A 19,676-nucleotide genomic window follows, 5' to 3' on the forward strand; every position below is an offset into this window, starting at 1 on the left:
TACCACATGAGTTGGATTTTTGCAATATTACTAACTAATTTAATGCAGGAGGTGTAAGGAGGAGTACATCTGAGGGCCCATATCTCAGGAAATATTGATTTTTTTATCATTTGGTCATTATAATAGGACCTTTATACATAGCTTGGACTTGCCCACGAAAAACATTATATCATTGTAATCAAAATCACAAGGACTCACTTCGATAAAAATTTCAAAGCAATCCTCGAATAGCCCTTGGACTGATCTAAAGCGAAACTTTTGATCTTTTGTGAGGGTGGTTGTTTGACATAGTGGATCTTGGAAGTTGATCTAATTTTATGAGAAATATTACACTATGCAAAGGTTGAACCAATGTAACACTTTTCGATAGCTATCGAACCCTCTAGTCCCTTTAGTTGGTCACTGTAGGAATTTTAGAGGTTTCGGGCCATGAAAACATAATTAAAAATTCACATTAAATTTCAGATAAGCAAACAATTTAGAATTTTGAATTTAATTTAATAAATCGAGCTATATGACCTGTGGAGATTCTATTGAAAAAATTATATATAGCGAAGTCCCACATATCAACCGATGTGCGACGATCGTTGGTTAGGTTAACATCATCAGGCATATTAGATGTTGTTGCTAGAAAATTTTCGCCATTTGGAATTTTTGTGAGAAAGGTCGTCCGATACTCTTGGAACTTTTGATGAAATTTTAGGATTTTCAAAATTACCGTGCTCCTTATTCATATTAGTTGGTGCCGGCATATGTTTTTTTAGATCTTGGGCCATTATTTCTGGGAGTGTGCGATTGCCCCCGAAATATTGTCAGTAATCATTGCGGCCCAACGAAAAGTTTGACCAGAAATCGTGTGTTTCGAACAGTGTTTTTCTGTTTCTGAGCGGCATATCCGGTGATGTATGCTCTGGGTTCTTTTGGTCCATACCAGGACTAAGGAACATCCTTACTAATATGAACGCGTTATATCTATCATATGCGCATCCACAATACTTACACTTTAGTGGGATGCGACAACTGTTAGAAATGGGTGGATTCCTCCTGGATCGAAGCAATGTCGATCTCGGATTTTGAGAGGGAAAGAAGAAGTTCGTTTTCAAATGGCGCACATAAAGACTTTGCTGTCTACATTCTGCAACTGTGGGATGCGATACCGAAGTCACCCCAACCCACACTATCAATTTCCTTTACAATCCCGAATTTATTTCGGAGTTCCATCGTCGAATGTAAATTTTAAAGCAATTCCTCATGCGTCAGCAACCGGCTTAATGCGATTCTGTTTGCGGAACAGCTTAAATACCTCTGCCACGTACGATTCCGGTGTTGGCCACCATGTTGAAATTGCTACTCTGGAATGAATTTCGGCGGTAGAAATCGGGTCTATCTTGTAGCTCCCCCAAAGGGTGTCCATGTTATTAATTATCTGGGTGAGGCAATCCTTGGAGTCCATATCCTGGAAATGTATAACCTTGATACCCTTAAAGATTGCTGTCCTTGCAAATCCGACGTCTTCTCTGTGGGATGTGGATCCGAAGCTTCAACCAGCCCAAAGTACAGTTCATCCTCCCACAGTTGCGAATGTATTTCAGACTTTCATCGTCGATCGTGAATTTTATGACCATTTCTCTTCTGGAAATTGTTGTCCGGTTCCCACTGATGTTCTATAGACCGTGATTCTGTTTTGATTCTGTGATTCCGAACCACTACTCTGGAGGACATTTCGGCTGTAGAGATGGCGGATAGCAAGCTCCCCAATGTTGTCCAAGTTAAAATTTGTCTGCGTGAGGAAATTCTTGCATTTCATACAATTGAAAATTGCCGACCATGCAAAACCGAATTTACTTTCTTCCAACTCGTGACAGGTAAAGTTTAGACTACTATTACTAGCACATGATGATATTATCTCCAGGATCATACTTATCAATGACTTCTACCAAATGTCGTCTGGGACAATTATCCTCGCAGATGTTTACGGCTGTCGTGCCTTTTCATCAGACAGGTGGGAGGGATTGTTTCCGTGTTAACCTTCGTTGAAATTTACAAGCTGGGCCAGCTCTCCTGTTTTGCGAGAAAGCACGCTTGCACAGGAATTGAGTAACTGTAATTACTGGCGATCGACTATATTCGTGGCAATTGGTTGTGAATCTGTATAGGATGGTCACCTATTCGCACTTGTTTGTTATGAATCCGGCACGATCGATCTCGAGCCTGGTTCGTCAGTGGTTCCAGTGTCATCTCCTACTTCATCACCTGACGAGCTGCGGCCTTACAGCGAACTTGTTGGCAGCAATTTTCAACATAGGAGCTCTTGGCAGGTAATAATCGTTTGGCATTTCATCTTATATAATGATAGATACAGGGACGTACGAAGGGGGGGGGGCACGGGGGGCCCGGGCCCCCCCCGAAATGATTTGGTCTGACAAAATTTTTTGAGCTACTTTAACAAATTATTACGATTTTTTCTCTAAAATAATTTTTGTTTTTGAAATTTCAAATGAAAAGTGATATTTTTCTGAAGGTTCTGTACTGAAAATGTACTCTATCAACAAGTTGTCTGAAGAAATATTTAAAATTTTTTTGTTTGAATACGCTCTTTGAGAGAAACTTTCAGCAAAACTGAATTCCTTCCTTATGCCATGCCTGTGTTTTGGAATTCGTATTCAAAAGGATTACAAATTCATTATTGTGCGGATTAGAAGTACATAAAATGAAGTGTCTATTGGACAATATGTACGACATATCAAGGGTTTTCCGTGGAGTATATCTCGAAAACCAATTAGAAAATTGATTTACTGCCTTATACCCCGGTTACACTTAACTGGATTAACCCAGTGGGTTTGGATTTGAAATGTCAATTCCATAGCGCAAATATTTGGGAGTTCTCCAACTATTTCGCTAAAATCCAATACACAATTAATGTATACTGCTAAAACTATATCAAGAAATATGGTTTACCATGTTAACCATGGTTTACCATGTGGAAATTAAAAAGCCTATTATTCGCGAATTAGTTAAAATCAGTTTATGCGCATTCGTTTTTGGATACAGCGAATCAATCTCTTTCAATAGTTATGCATATTTCGATGTTTCACTCAGCGGTCAAAGTGTGCCGCCAGTTGCATCACACAATGCAAAAAACATTAAAGTGGGTAAAAATCGCGCAATTTGCATACGATTTTGATGCGCATCCGGTTTCAGTAGCACCCATCAAAAATACGTCTATATACACATATTTCGAAAAGATTCTTCAAAAACCGCTGATGTGCCTCAACATTCTATTTTTGGTAAAAAAAAAAACCCATATTACTCGCGAATCTCTGTAATTTATGACACGCGTTTTCGCAAATATTGTAATCGCGTAGAAAGGATTCCATTTACGTAAAAAATTTAAAGAAAATCGCGGTTTAGTACGCGGATTTGTCAAAATAAATTTTTGCTGATTTTCCTATTTTCAGGGTACCTATATCTGGTTTTAGTGGATGGATTCGATCGCGGATGGGCTCATTAGATCCGTCACGTAACAAAACTAAATTCACGCGGGGTACAAAAGAAATTGAATGGCACTTGTAAATTTTAACGCAAAAAATAGGTTTTTTAAAAAAATTCACGCATCAAATATTGGCCTTTAGACTCCAATTACTAGTATGCTGTACGGAGCACACTCATGAGATATGGATTAAACGACGTAAAATCACGAGTTTTATAATCCTATTATTAGTTTTGAATATTATCTTGTTGCGCGTCCGAATTATTAAAAAAAATCAAAAAACCCCGAAATTCCGGCTTCAAAATGTCAGCATCAATTTTAGGTGGATGCAGTGGGTATATCGAAAAATGATGATGAGTCTTTCTTTGGGCATATGTCTATAAAATGTAAGGTTAAGCCAGAAATCGGAAGGGAGCATAAAAAACTTGTTGGCTTTAACCCATTTTTACCTATTTTTCTACATTGATGCCAACACAGCTTCCACGTAAATTAATTTTAATGGTCGATATTATGGGATCTCTCCTAAAACACTTCATTTTAAAGAATGTATATCATACTATATAGAATATGTTAACAGTTCGCGAATTCTGAATGGGTGAAACTCAGATTCAGAGATTGTAAAACATTTTTGGTTTTCGCCATATGTACTTTAAAGAAGAAACGGCGTTGTGATCGGGTCGAACTGTTTATATCCTCCAAACACTGTATATATCTATTCGACATATTCGCAAATTTTGCATGGAAGTTCTTCCACCAAAAGAATTTCCAAAATCCAAATTTTTAAAAATTATGCTAATAGCCTCAACAACACAAAAATGACACCTGGCAACACTGCGTGTTGCCTGGGCCAGAAGGTTTTTAGTGCCCTTCGTACATAAAATCATCAAGAAAACCTTTAAAATAGCGTTACGTAACGATACATAACATTTTTAATTTTCATGATTTTTGGTCAAGTTGGGCCCCCCCCCCCCCCCCCCCCGAAATGAAATCCTGCGTACGTCCCTGGATAGATAGATAGCTTTTTTTGTCTGGTGAACGCCCCTACCAGAATTAGTGCAGCTTGTCTGACAAATGACGTCACCAGGTTACCCGTCAGTTCTCTTAGGTTAGATTATCTCCCTAAAATCTTCTTCTTCAGCGGACCGATCGACGTCATCACAATCTCTGACTGTCGCACTTCCATAAACCCTAAGAAGCCGCCGTTGGTCGCTTCATACCTGTTGATTGAATAGCCGTCAGTAAGACTAAATTTTCAAATGAAGGCGGCATGACTATCAAATCAGCAAGATGAGCTTCATCTTGCTTAGAACCCTCCTTATTTGAGCAATATCCATGGCTTTGGTGAAACAGCTGAATGAACCAGGAGTCGTGTATATGACGAAAGTCTTTAACATATATTGTTCCCAATGTCTTGATAAAGGTCGGGGTGGTCCCGAAGCCTGAAAAGGGAAAAGATGTCAGCAAAAGTGAATCGTGTATATCAATTTGTCGCAAGGACCTTTGAGGATTTCCTCTTCACTATCATCAGAATCCACTTCACATAAGCCTTTCAGTAGAGGGCATCGAGCAAAACACACTCCGATTGGAATCGTTGGGTAATCAGTTACGTGTGTGGATGCAAGTCGTATGTGGAATTAAAGAAGTCGAAGCCTCGCAGAGTGAAACAGGGAGTTCCGGAACTGTTTAACCTCTACTTCTCGTGTATTCCACCCACACCAGATGGCGTTAAGACCGTTACCTATGCGGATGATTGTACGATCTTGACGTCAGGTACCTTCTCTGATGTCAATTGTGAACGGGTGAACTACCACCATTACCACCTTTTTCCACACGTGGAATATGCAAATATCAGCCACTAAATCTACGTCCACTCTGTCCAGCACATGACCAGAAGAATTCCGACCACCAACTACCTCACATTCGACAGCATGTTCACGTCGTCCGTGCATGCAATCTACGACATGGTGAGTGGTAGGAACAAGGTCCTCAAGTCCCTAGCCTTCAGCAGTTGGAGTTTAGAGAAGTTTTGCTGACCACGAATTATGCGATAGGTCGGTTTGTGGTAAGCTATGCGGAGCCAGTAGAGTTAAAAAGGGTGTACCCAAAGAAGGTGACATATCCCGAACTATTTAACCTCTACCTTTCCTGAATTTCACCACCCCCGGCATAAAAATGGTTTCGAATGCTTCGTTACAGTCTTACGACAAATTTGCAGATATAAAAATCATTAAATGTCCATGTCGACAGTACATCAATTCCGATCTCCAACTGCATGTTGTTAACTCGTTTATTCATGCCAAAGCTATCTGTGACATACTGAGAACCAACAACAAGGTCCACCAAACGATAGCCAATAGCACTTGGGATCCATATTAATAAACATTATAACCCAATAAGTCGAGATGTAGTAAACTATCTAATGGCTTTTTGTGCGAATCCAAGTGCAACGCCAGTAAGATCACTGCCTGAGAAAAGCAACAAGGCGCTTCCTCATGGTTTCCGTGGACCATTTGCATAAGAAGAGGAAGATTCTTCCCGTAGTTTCCTTGAAGTACCTGCTTGGGCTCTACCGTGGAAGTCATCCCGATTCATATTCAGTAACATTCAATTTACTGTTTATCGTCGAGTCCGAACGGCATGTCTTAAGACACCACTTGTTGAGAAGTTTTACATGGCTGAAATACTCAGGAAATGTCGCCTACAATACACTAAGGGGTATTTTGCCACCGTTGAAAATTTGATTTTGCCAGGACGAAGAATCGAACCCACGAGCTTCGGCATGCAAGGCGGATGTGCATTCCATTGCACCGCGGTGGCACCCATACTTCAAAAAGAGTTCTAAATATCCTTTTTTCACATCCAACAGTTAAAACAACATGGCTAACTTTTAATTGTTTCGAACATAGAACAAATTATTTTCAACAAGAATGTCCACTGATATGTCAAAATAAAGTCAAACTTCATGGTTAATATCGTAAAAATTCTTGGCTTTTAAAACAAAAACTATCGAGTGTTTGTCTGATTGTTTTTCATCGTAGTTTTGTTTGGTGCTCGAGTTGTGATTTGGAGTTTAAATTCAAGTCACTCACACCTGTTCGGAATTGGTAGCAATGTTTCGTCACTTGTGTTGTATGTTGTGCAATTTACAACCACTTCATCAGTTGTTAATGCCGCTAAATCCAATGAATAACGACAAAACAAAGCAACAACAATAATACTCACATTGAAATCTGCAACAGCAACAACAACAAATAACAGAAAAAGAAACACTTTACAACAAATCCGTGCCAGTCGTGATCCATTTAACCTGATCTCAAGCCACTGACTGCATCAAAGCCAGCAAACAAATGGAAATGGATTTGAAATTGGAAATGGAAACGGCAAGACATTTGCCACTGCCACCACCACCTCCGCCAACCTACTAGGCAGCCATCCACTCAGCACCATCAATACCACCGTCACAATCTGCCAGCCAAGTGGCAGCCGAAAAAACCCCAAAACAAACAGCAACAAAAAACATTTCAAGTCGAACTCTTGATTTGCATTTGACTCGGATTGACACTGGGTCAGAGGCAGTGGCACCAGTTACTGTTGCTGCCACGCTAAGCATTCGCTTTGTCGCCAAGGTACTTTCATGAAACGTAATTTAAATTATTCAAGATGTTTATTGTCAGGGGACACGAAGGAACTCCACAAATGATGGCCTTAATAGGAGCAGACATGTTGTCGTTGCTTACTTCTGCAGCATAACGAACGATTCTGCCATGAAAGGAATTTTGCTTGGTTTTGGGGAGGTTTTTGTTTTTTTAGATATCAAACGGAAGGAGTTTTTTCGAAACCACGTTTTGCTTACCTTGAGCTCACTTCATTTTCCACTTGTCCTCATGACATCTGTTCTCTTCAAGACTTTTGCAATCACTTAACCTGAGGCTATTTTGAGTGGCTCATGTGACGACATGTTTCCACATTATTTCAAGAATTTTAAATATGTTTGTATTTTTGCAATTATGTACAACTTATTGTTGCAGCAGACGGTGGCTGTTAATATGTTGTTGGATCATGGGAGGGAAATCTGAATTTAGATATTGGCAATTAAGATAAGAGATGTGGATTAAATGGGACACTTTGTTGGAATGAGATATTTGGAGTTTAATGTAAATGCAGGATTGGGGTAATAATTATACAATTATTATATGACGTTCTTTATTACATGAGTAGCATGGTCGATAGCATATTGGAGTAACGACTAAGCAATTTAATGTCCAAGTCTACGGTAGAATAATTCCGCCACTATCTCACCATTCTTAGGTCCTATGTTCAGGTCGTCCAGGCATGTCACATCTATCTGCGCCATGCTGAGAAAGAGAAATAAAGTCCTCAAGTCCCTAACCGACAACTCCATATAACGTGGTATATCGGTCTGTGCTAAATTATGCGGCGCCGGTGTGTTTTGCGCCTGCCCTGAGAACTGCAATACAATGACAGACACGATTTTCAAGTAATTACGACTCACTCATATACCCACTCAACGATCAGTTTAGAGTGAGTCTAGAAGAGACCTTTTATGATAGGTCCCTTGTTAACATAATTTGAACTTTTTTGCAACAGATCAATTAGACCCCAATATGAATAAAGCCGGCTGCACCATCCTGATATTAGCTGTGGCAAAATCATTCTGGTTTACCTTGCAGCTGCAATGTATGAGAATGGAATCCTACCATCCTATTTCCATTGTAAGATAGGACCTTATATTTGGAAGTCTTCAGGTGTCAATAAAGACTCCATATGTGTTTCTCATGTATACATGTAAGGGACACCTTTAGGTGTCTATTCGACCGCAAGGGTATCCTCAGGAGAGGATAACGGGAGTAACGACCCCGCGGACCCTAGTTTTGGCAGGTGTGGAGAGCGTACCAAAATGGTGCAAGTGCTCTGAGAAACCCTGTGTCGGGGCGAGTGAATACCGCCCACAATTACGTATTCCATAGGGACCGCCTCAAGAGAGGTTTGGAAAGGAGGTTACGACTCCGTGGTTATCCCCAGTCAAACCCTATACATGGAAGAAAATGAAATCCAGCCGAAAGGCATCAAGATCAAGCCAGCACGATCTTGATTATGGCATTACTGGATTACGATTTGGAATTGATGAACCCTGGGCTGACGGCTGTGGTATTCTGGAACCTGAGTATGTCGGGGTGGAACCTTACAGAAATGGCTTTCAGGATAATGCCACAGCTGCCTCCGTCCCGTTAAAACCTGGCAAGTCTCAAAGTTCAATTTCAATTTCAAAGTTCAATGATCGTCCCATTAAGTTGGCAGTGTAGGTTCGGATGTACATTCCCGATTAACACGGATCTGGCTCTGAACGGGAGATCTCATGAGGGTCTTCCGTCAAACTCGCATGGACCTAGAAATAGGGACCCATGGGATCTTAACGTGACTGCACATTTTGCGGAGATAGCGGCTTTGAGTTGGGACCACGAAACCTAAAATGAACGAAGAAAACCAAGAAACCACAAGAACAAACATAGAGGTTGAAGAAACACCACTGGGAAGATGCTCGGGTCTACGAGTTGAAAATATGGGAGGTGTAGATTCCCCATTAGGAAGAACTTCGGTAATTGTGATGGCGACATCTAACAATGCAGGTGAAGGCATGCCTAAAAATAAATTTTCTGGAAGCGAAAATCTGAAGAGGCTCGGAAGAAAAATAGCCCAGTTGGATGATTTCGTTAAATCGGAAAATAACATCCACAAGGATATTCAGTTCATGATGAGAGAGATACAGGCGATATATTTAAAAGTAGCTGACGATCTGAACAAAGAAGCTGACATACGTCAAATGGGTCAGGTAGCCAATAAGCAGACCCAAACAGAAGCATGGATTAAACCAAAACAACCAAGTACGCCAACAACACCTGCGTTGAAAAGAGGCCCCAAAAACTCAGAGCCCTAAAGAGAATAAGACAAAAAAGAAGAAAGAAGTCCTACCGAAAACTAATGAGCAGAAAATAAAAAAGCGGAAGAAGTGACCAATGAAAACGTGGGAAGATCTGACACCATACACAAGGCAGCTGATTGGAATGATGTCCAACCAAGGTCAAGAAAGAAAAGGAAGTCCAATAAACCAGATGCATTAATAATAAAAACATGTGGAGATTCCTCATATTCAGACATTCTGAAGCAAGTGAAGAGTGAAGCAAAGCTGGCTGTCCTAGGTCAAAATGTGAAAGCAATTAGGAAAACAGAGAAGGGTGAGCTATTGTTGGAGCTAAATAAACCAGCACACCAGAACACAAATGAGTTTAGGGAAGCCATTGAAAATGTGTTAGGCCCAGCTGCTGAAGTGCGTGCCTTAACCCAGGAAGTACAGATAGAAATTAAAGATATAAATGGTGTGTCTACTAAAGAGGATATTCTACAAGCTATAAGCGGCATTTCGGACGAGTTCAAAGAATTTCAACCACATGCAATAAAGTCTTTAAGAAAGGCATACAGAGGTACACAAACTGCTACAGTTTTCTTAAGCTCCCCGCTTGCTAATATTCTTTAAGAGAAAAGAATAGTACGGATTGGATGGGCGGACTGCCGAATACGTGAAAAGTTGATACCAAGAAGGTGTTATAAATGCCTAGACTTTGGACACAGGGCAGCTAGATGTAAAAACCCGTACAACAATTCAGGTCGCTGCATTTGCCGTGGAGAAGCTGGTCGCAGGGTTGCTACATGTAAAAACCCTCCGAAGTGCATGCTATGTAAGGATCCATTAGACCGTAGCCACATCACTGGATCGACTGTGTGCCCGAGATACAAGGAAGCTACGCCAACTTAGATGATCACTATGAAATTATTACAAATTAATTTAAATCATTGTGAAGCTGCTCAAGATTTATTAAAACAGACAGTTCGAGAACAAGAGGTGGATGTAGCAATTATTAGCGAGCCATACAAGAACATAAGCTCACCAAATTGGTCTATACACAGACCAGCACAAAATGTTTTGAATTCTGAATCCGGATTTGTACGCGCTACTGTCGCCGGATTAACAATATACAGCAATAACATACCCCCGAGATATGATATTAAAGTGTACAAAAGTATTATTACCAATCTAGCAAATGATGCTGCATCCAGAAGGCCAATTTTGATAGCAGGCGACTTTAATGCTTGGGCTACAGAATGGGGCTGCCCAAGAACAAACGAAAGGGGTCGAATACTATTAGAATCGTTTGCTCAACTAGACATGGAGCTTTTAAACACTGGTAGTAATCCAACATTCAGCAGAAATGGCGCTAGTTCCATAATCGACATCGCGTTTGTCAGTACAAACAATTACAACCAATTTAACTGGCAAATCAGTGACATGATTATAAAAAATATTATTCTTTATGCAGCACCAATATGGGCACAATCCATGAAGTACGCAACGTACTATGCAAAGATTGGTTCAGTTTATAGACTAGCAGCACTACGGGTATGCTGCGCATATAGGACTGTGTCTGACGATGCAGCCTATGTTATCGCTGGTATGATACCTATTGATGTCTTAGCAAGAGAAGCTGAATTATTATTCAATTTACGGAATTCGCAGGAAACCGATACAAATCCCGACGTCGCTAGAAGACGTAGCACTATAGAATGGCAAAGCAAGTGGTCAGCTTCAACAAAAGGAAGATGGACGTATTCGCTGATACGAAATGTGGAGACTTGGTCAAATAGGCGACATGGAGATCTCAACTTCTATCTCACCCAATTTCTCTCCGGACATGGCTGTTTCAGGTCCTATTTATACCGTTTTGGACTTGTCTGCTCCCCTGATTATCCCTGCTGCGTGGAACACGTAGAAGACCCATACCACGTTTTCTTTTTGTGCCCGCGATTCAGTGAAGAGAGGACAAATTTAGAGCGGCAAGATGGTAGTGAAATATGTGTAGAAAACATAATCGAAATTATGATGGCGTCTTTAAGCAATTGGGAGTATGTATGTGAGTACGTAAAGACAATAATATTGGAATTACGGAGGCAAGACGATATTCGGAGAAGAATAACAAATAGCAGTGTTCTATAGAACATTCCCCCCTGCGACGAAATGCCTGTACGGCGGTACCGCAGGGATAGTGGATCAGAGTAAAGGGGTTATTTTAGCGTGTTAAAGTCTCGCACACCTGGCGAAACCATAAACCAGGTAGCCAGAGTCTTTCGATGATTTTTTCCCCGACCAAAAAAGGTGTCTATAAAGACTGCCTACTTGCTTTAGGTGCCTATGAAGTCTTCTTGTTTCAGCTTTTGCTCGACTATAAGGACTAACTTATGCATGTTTCTGGTATATTTACTGATCCCTTACTTCCTTCCGTTGCCAATAAAGACTACCTGTTTGCTTTAGTTCGACTATACGGACTACCTGTATACTTCAGGAGTCGATAAAGACTGCCTACTTGCTTCAGGTGTCTACTAAGTCTTCTTGCATGAAGCAAACATGCTCTTTCCTTCTGGTCCCTTATGATCGTCTCTAAAATTATCTTCTGCTCGTCTACAAGGAGCCATGCTTTTCTAGTGGTATATTTTTTTCATCATTTATCTCATAATGTTCATTACTAAGACTTGTAAAAGGGAAAGTCTATCCACAAGCCTATGACAGGGATGCTTCCGGCGATGTCGTGGCTGTGTGTATGTACTTTAGCACTACGTTCTTTTATGCTCAAGCAAATAAACCGCTGGTGTACAATTTCTGGTTTAAACAAAGGTTAGAGGTAAGTTCAGTCATCGCACCGACCGACTTCTAAAAATAGTCTTTGCGGATAAAATGTTGACTTGCCAACTCGATTGTTGACAATTGCGGCTTTTTGGTGTCGATTTGCAGCTGACTGTTTGTTGCCGATAAGCAGTGTAGGTTGATATGTTTGTATAGGCAAGCGATGCAAATCGGGTTTATGTTAATCGGCTCGTTGACGATCGATATGTAAGTAGTGTATTGTCGGCTTCTACTGGGCAGACATCAATGATAGATTTGGCTTTAGTAGCAGTAAGGCTCGTTGATGCTAGGTTTAATGAGCACAATCTTCGGTCACAATCGGTCTTTAAATTTCATTAGTGCAAATTCACTTCTGAGGAACTTTGCTAGAAAATATCACCAGTATGATAGGGTATTTACGTTTCATTTTTCCGTATTATACACATGGAAATGATCATTTTAGACTATATATAGAATATATATTCTTGAGATAACTAAACTAATTTGATATGTGAGGTTTCCAGGAGTCACGAAACTTTTCGACCAAAAAATTATATATATATATATATATAGCCCCCATATAACGATACTTCACAATTTTATAATTTTTGAGGAGTTTAGCTGCATTTATTGACCAAACTCTCTGTAATTTAACATTTGAGGTTCCCAGTGATCACAAAACCTTTCCACTAAAAATTTTTAACATATCGTCGGAGTCATGTTTAAGTGTTCCATACGCCATTTTTGACTTTTGACGTTTTGGCCCGAAAGCTTAAGGTCATTTCAGGTATGAAATTAATATTATCTAAAACATCAGCCATAACAAAATGTGGTGGTGCTTCTTGGGAAATTATGGCTCTTTGAGACGTAACACACTACTATTCTCTTATTCCTACATTGACATTCTATATTCCGTTTTAAGTAAGATGAACACCTCTTCGAAGTTCGAATAATCTCTGTAACAACATGAAACCGTTCTACAAGCGTTTTTATCAGGATTCTAATGTGACCAAGTCGTTTCAAAGAATTTACCAAATCCGTTTCTAATATTGCAGTGTGCCAAGTGGACTAGCCAATTTTTAGGTTTTACTAGCTTACTAGCCTTTGACTTTAAAATCATGTTATCGATCACTTTGGTTTCAGGGTTTCTGAAACGACGCCCATCCCTATCGTTTGCAGGTGACTTTTTGGGAAATTTGGTCAGAGGCTTTTCGAGTCCTTAATATATTGCTTTTTCATAGCATAGTTTTTCTCGATATCATTGTCATTGGCAAATCGCCAGTTTATAACCTATTTTTCGTACCATTAAAGTCATCTCTGTATTTAAGTTAACTTAGTTAAACATCCGTTAGTGGCGAAAAATCTAAACTTTGCTACATTTCACAAGCCATTCAGTTCTTTTTAACACACCACGATTCCTAAAATAAGAGCCAAAAAGCTATAAGAAACCCGAACAGCACCAATTAAAATGGAAAATCCGCAAGATAACTATCGCAGCTATCTCGCACATCGTATTACTCCATCCATTCCTGTATCAGTTAGGAATATGGACTATATCGGTCCCGTTCTTTAGGTATCTCCCACACAAAATTCGGGAAAAGTGTAGTTTGAGGACTTGTCTCGGATCTATTTGAATTTTTTTCAGAAGGTTGTTTTCCCTATACTTCCTGAGATAATGACTCAAAAGCTCAAAAAAAAGCCAGCTTCCACATATTAAAGTTGATAGAGTGTAAGATAACTCTGAACATTTTGAAAAAACTCTTCCAAACTTATTTTAACGTAATTTAATACTTCGAGTTCTCTTTGAATCAAAAGTTTTCTTCTACAAATTGAGGGTATATCTCCGTCAGCACAGCTGACTGCGATTGCCTTACTTATTTTTTTGCTTTTCATAGCACAATTATGCTCGACAATATGACCCTAGAAGTTTGTAACCTAGTTTTTCTCATCATTAAAATCATCACCGTATTGCTTCCAAGTCTTGGCTAAGCACCACACTCCGCTTTACCCAAAAACCTAACCTTTGTTGCTTTTACACCCCATTTACCTCTTTGTCACACACCAGGCTCACCTAAATTTCTGATAAATGTAAATACTCCACATTTTTCTAGTCTAGATATTTGTCATTAATTATCCGCTATCCTAGCTCTCACAGCATGTTTTCCAAGATTTTGTGAACCTCATGCTGATTTTTTTTATAAAATATTGATTGCATTTCGTATGAAAAAGACCATTGCCTTTAGGCGGGTCATCAATAAACTTGACTAACTTGGTCAAATGTAATGCTAATTGCCAGATATCAGCAAAGACATCATCGCCTCAATGACTTCATACCGATGCGGTGCGGGCAAAATTCTTTTTGGGAGGCCCAAAACCGCTTGATCATCATTAACAGCGTAGTCAACATCTTGCAAGAGTAAGCAAGCCAGCAAGTGTTATGGCAATAATTTGTCAGAGTCTTGTTGCAGTTCAAAATATAACCATTAAAATGATTTATATAGCCAGGAACAACAACAATAACAAACTATAAAGCTGTGTTGTTGTTGTTGCTGATCTATGGACAATTTGCCGTCAAAATTATTCGAAAAGATCATTACTTTCTGGGTGGACAGACTGTGGCGATGTTATGCGATATGCCAATTTAAGAGATTGTAAATGATTCGCAGCTTCATAACTGTGTCGTCTTATTTATGATGAAGTCTGAGAAAAAAGCTGTTGTCTAACAAATCTTCACTTTTCATTTTTCTTACAGGATCTCAAAGCCAAGGCTACAAATCACCATCTTCATCATCGTCATCAGCCGCCACAGCACTGATTAAAAGCAATTACAACAGTTTATCATCAGCACCATCATCGTCCTCATCGTCAAGTGCCTTTCGCAGCAGTGTATACTCCAGTAATAACTCACACAGCAACAACAATAGCCGTAGCTCACCATTCTCCTCAGCCTCCGCATCATCATCTTCGGCAACATCTGCACAAATGGCTTTAAATCGCCAATATTCCGCATATTCAAATGCTTCGGCAGCCGTAACCAAGCTGCCCATACCGCCGTTTTTAGCAGCCTCGCCATTTCTATTTACCTACCGCCGACTCAAAGACGAGGCCAGTAACAATGGTGGTGGCTCAAGTAGTATGGCCTATATGGGTGGTGGCGGTCACAGCAATGGCAATTCATCTGCAACCTCGCAAACTGCTTTGACCTCATCACTGCATGCCCACTCGCCCATTGGTTCTTCGACCTCGTCATTTTCCAGTGCCAATTCGGCGGTGACGAATGGTGCCAATAGCGGCAGCACTACAGCTTCGTATTTTCAAGACTATGATCGTAAGTTTAGTTTGTTGAGCCTATTTAAAAATCCCTATAAATATACCATGGAACGGCGTTCTGCGGTCCATGTACCGCCCGCGGCTTTCGGCAGTAGTGGTGGAGCAGCTGCTGCGGCTCTTTCATCGGCCTTTTCAATGGCCGGTCCAGCGCTAACGGCTTCGGCCTTTAGTCCCACCGCCCATGCGACTGCCCTAAGCCATAAAGTCCAAAGTGCCAATGCATCGGCGTCGACATCGCCTTGGAAATTAATGGCCGAGGCACATCACCACCAAAGTTCGCCATTTAGCCATTCCTATCACCATGGGGCATTCAGTGCAATAAACGCCGGCGATCGTAAAAATACTTTTAGCAGCATAGTACCGGGTGGCAGTAGTGCCTTTGGACGTTCAACGGGAGATCCGGGTTCCGTTAGTGGGTCTGCAAATGGTTGTGGCAGTGATGCTGCAAAAAATCGCAAAGTGCACAAATGTGACAACGAGGGATGTGATAAAGTTTATACGAAAAGTTCGCACCTGAAGGCTCACAAGAGAACGCACACAGGTAGGTATAAATTCCAACTCCCTATAAAAATTTCCATGGAAATATTATATCCCAATATCTTTCTATTATCACTCTTTTCTTTTCAGGTGAAAAACCCTATGTCTGCACCTGGGAAGGTTGTGTTTGGCGTTTTGCCCGTTCCGATGAATTAACCCGCCATTATCGCAAACACACCGGCGTCAAGCCGTTCCGTTGTCAACTCTGCACTCGTTCATTTAGCCGCTCGGATCACCTATCTCTACACATGCGTCGACATTGAGTTTAGTGTTGACAAGACGTGGTTAGGTCCAAGACATAACAATTTTAGATCAATTCATGTTTATACTACAAAAAACTACAGCCGTAGTTAGCCAATTCTAATTGTAAATTTCAAGCAATACTCTTTCTCTTTAATTTCGTTTTAGTTTATATATTTTGTTCTCTAAGTTGGTAAGAATACTCGTAGCGTTAAGAAAAATACATATCTGTGTTGGTTACAATGTTACAGTTGTTAGAAAGGATTGTTAAGGAATAACCTCCTTATAATTGTCTCAAAATTTTCGACGTTCATCACACATGCCAATAATTCTTCATGAGTGAGATATCAGCAAGAAACCACCAATGCACAGTTATAAAAAATGGAATATTAGGCTAAAATGATGCCACTTTATACCCTCAGCACGAATATGGACTATATCGTGAAAATACTTCTAGTAAAACCCTCAAAAAATTTCGTAATAGTGAATCTTAAAAACATGTTTCGTATCGTTTTGAAAATTTTTGCAATGAGTTGTGCCGCATTTTTATACCCTCCACCATAATATGGAGGGTATAATTAAATTTGCTATTCCGTTTGTACCACATCGAAATATTCATCGGAGGCCCTAAAAAGGATATACATTCTTGATCAGGGTAAAATTCTAATAACCATGTCCGTCTGTTGAAATCAAGATACAGCTCGTAATTTTTAAGAAAGAGTTTTGTAATTTGGTATAGAAGTTTCTATTAATCCTAGGATGTTTGGTATTGCGAATGGGTTATATCGGTCCACGTTTTCATATAGCCCCCATAGAACGGTACAACCTCATTTTCGGTCGTTTAAAGGATTTAGCCTCGTTATTGCACCAAAATGGCTGAAATTTGCTACGTAGTCTTCGTTGGCGGTATAAAAATTTCCCCCAAAAATTTTTCGGTATAGGTCCTCGCCTTCATATAGCTCCCATAGAACGGTATCTCTCGATTTTCGGTATTTTGAATGTTGTGGCCACAATAATCCATCGAAATGGCTGAAACTTGGTATTTCGTCTTCATTTTGGGGTATAAAACTCTCGCCCCAAAACTTGTCGGTACTGGTTCACGCCTTAGTATAGCCCCAATGGAACGGTACCTCCCTTTTTTGGAATTTTGAAGGTTGTGGCCTCAATATTCCACCGAAATTGCTGAATTTTGGTATTTGGTCTCCATTTGAGGTATTAAAAATTCCATATGAAATTTGTCGGTATAGACTTCCTATAGCCCCCATAGAACGGTACCACCCGATTTTCGGTATTTTGAAGGTTATAGCCTCATTATCACACTGAAACGGCTGAAATTTGGTACTTGGTCTTCGTTGGGGATATAAAACTTTCTCCCAGAAATTTGTCGGTATAGATCCATGCCTATATATAGACCCTGATATAACGGTACATCCCGGTTTTCGGTATTTTGAAGGTTGTGGCCAGAGCAACCCACCGAAATAACTGAAATTTGTTATTTAGTCTTTATTGGAGGTAAAAGCCTTTCTGACTGAAATTCGTCGGTAGCCCCATAGAACGGTACCTCCAGATTTTCGTTATTCTGAAGGTTGTGACGTCAATACTTGCTGAAATTTGGTATTTAGTCTTCTTTATAAACGAAAGGAAACTTATTTTTTCATTTTACTTTAATACAACTCGTGGTGGAGGGTACAACACGTTCGGCCTGGCCGTTCTTACTTGTTTTCTATGGCATGTGATACTGGTCCAAAAGCACTGAAACTCCCAATTACGTATAAATAAAATGGCTAATGATATCTATTTCCGATTTTCCTGCATATTTACTCATCGTAAAATGTATTCCAAACGTACATCAGGTTCCAAGAAGGTGTATATTAGACAACACATGCGCATACCTCCATCACAAAAGTTTAAAATTCTCGTTCGTTTTGAAGTTTTGGTAGGAAGATACACCATGTGCGATATAATATTATGCTGAAATAATGGTCTAAACGCTCTAAAAAAATTCTACGGTAACTATTGTAAGAGTGACTGAGGGTCCAACCTTTGTACATCGTATTATTTCTGTCAAACATACGGGTATGTTCTGAGACACACTTCACCTCTCACTTCACGCCTCAAGCATTTGGTTCACCCTATTTACTCCAACTTTTTGCGAATTTCTTGGGGGTAAGATTCAATAGGGTATTTAAAAAGACTAGTACATCTTAGTCCGTCCATAAAGTACTCGAAAAATTTTGCAACTTTTATTATAATAATCATTTTTTGTGTACAAAAGCTGTAAATGAAAGGATTTCAGGATGGACTATGTCAGGCAATTTCATTATGTGTTAATTTGCTCTTCAATCAAATTAAGGACCACTTCTCAGATCGTTTTGATTTTTTTTGCTATTGGAAGAAAATACTTGTAGAAATACACGCATAAAGTTCTTAGTAGCCTTTCTGATGTGCGTTACAATCACTCGGAATGTTTTAAAAACCCCGGCGAAGTGGCATTCTTGCAATATATCAACCATAACGTTTCTGTTGATGTAGACTGTGCTGATTAGGTCTGCGAGTTTAAAAATTAGACGCACACAAAGACCAAAAGATGTGCACAGGAATGGTATTAATTTTTGAAATTAGGGATCCAATAAAATTATTTTTTTACAGTCACAAGCTGAGGGTTGTTAGCTGTTGGGAAAGCTGACTGATGATTTTTTATTTTCATTTCCAGAAGTTTTTGTTTTTTGTGTAAAGAAAAACAAACCCCTCTAAAGTTGAAGCCCCCCACAAACGTTTTAAGGACCATTATATATGTCAATCTGCACGTGGAATATCCGGACCTTTTTAATGAGTTTGCATGCTGGCGAATGTACATGGAAAGTACAAAGCAGATATTATCACCTACAGGAAGTGCGAAATCGCATCGATTTGAAACAAAGCATGAACTAGGTGTTGGATTCGTGGTAAATCGTAAGCTCGGGAGTGCCGTAAGGCTACTGAAGAGAAGAACCCTTGAAATGTGAACTTTGATTGTAAACCGTACGCTCGGGGATGCTGTAAGACTACTGAAGAGAAGAACTCGAACCAAGGACAAATATCGGGAGAAGAGGAGAGAGCGGAAGAATATTTTCAAAAGTCCGTCATTACCTTAGTGTAAAAACAATGTTTGGAGGCACATTTCATGCAAATATGATAAAGTCGGGTCATGACAGCAATTAATCGGCTGAAACTATTGTTTTTTGCTGCAGGAGCTGATGGGCTAACTAGCGAACTGTTCAAGGCCGATAGCGAAATGATGTTGGGGAGTATGTATCAGTTAATAAACGAAATTTGTCAGGAAGAAAGCATACCCAAAAATTGGCAACT

At 39.9% G+C, this 19,676-nt stretch overlaps 1 protein-coding gene across 1 annotated transcript in view; it reads left to right on the forward strand.

The window, feature by feature from the left end:
* The window catches only part of LOC141404744 (uncharacterized), a 445,852-nt gene extending 429,435 nt beyond the window's left edge, over nt 1–16,417 (forward strand). Inside the window, exons 5-6 of the mRNA XM_073988448.1 lie at nt 14,974–16,092; nt 16,179–16,417. Coding sequence (XP_073844549.1) covers nt 14,974–16,092; nt 16,179–16,351 — 1,292 coding nt within the window. The 3' untranslated portion in view covers nt 16,352–16,417. The remainder of the gene's footprint in view (nt 1–14,973; nt 16,093–16,178) is intronic.
* Nucleotides 16,418–19,676: the final 3,259 nt, after the last annotated feature.

Source organism: Musca autumnalis, unplaced genomic scaffold (genome assembly GCF_047663935.1).
Source record: "Musca autumnalis isolate F117 unplaced genomic scaffold, ASM4766393v1 scaffold_5, whole genome shotgun sequence".
NCBI classification, from domain to species: domain Eukaryota; kingdom Metazoa; phylum Arthropoda; class Insecta; order Diptera; family Muscidae; genus Musca; species Musca autumnalis.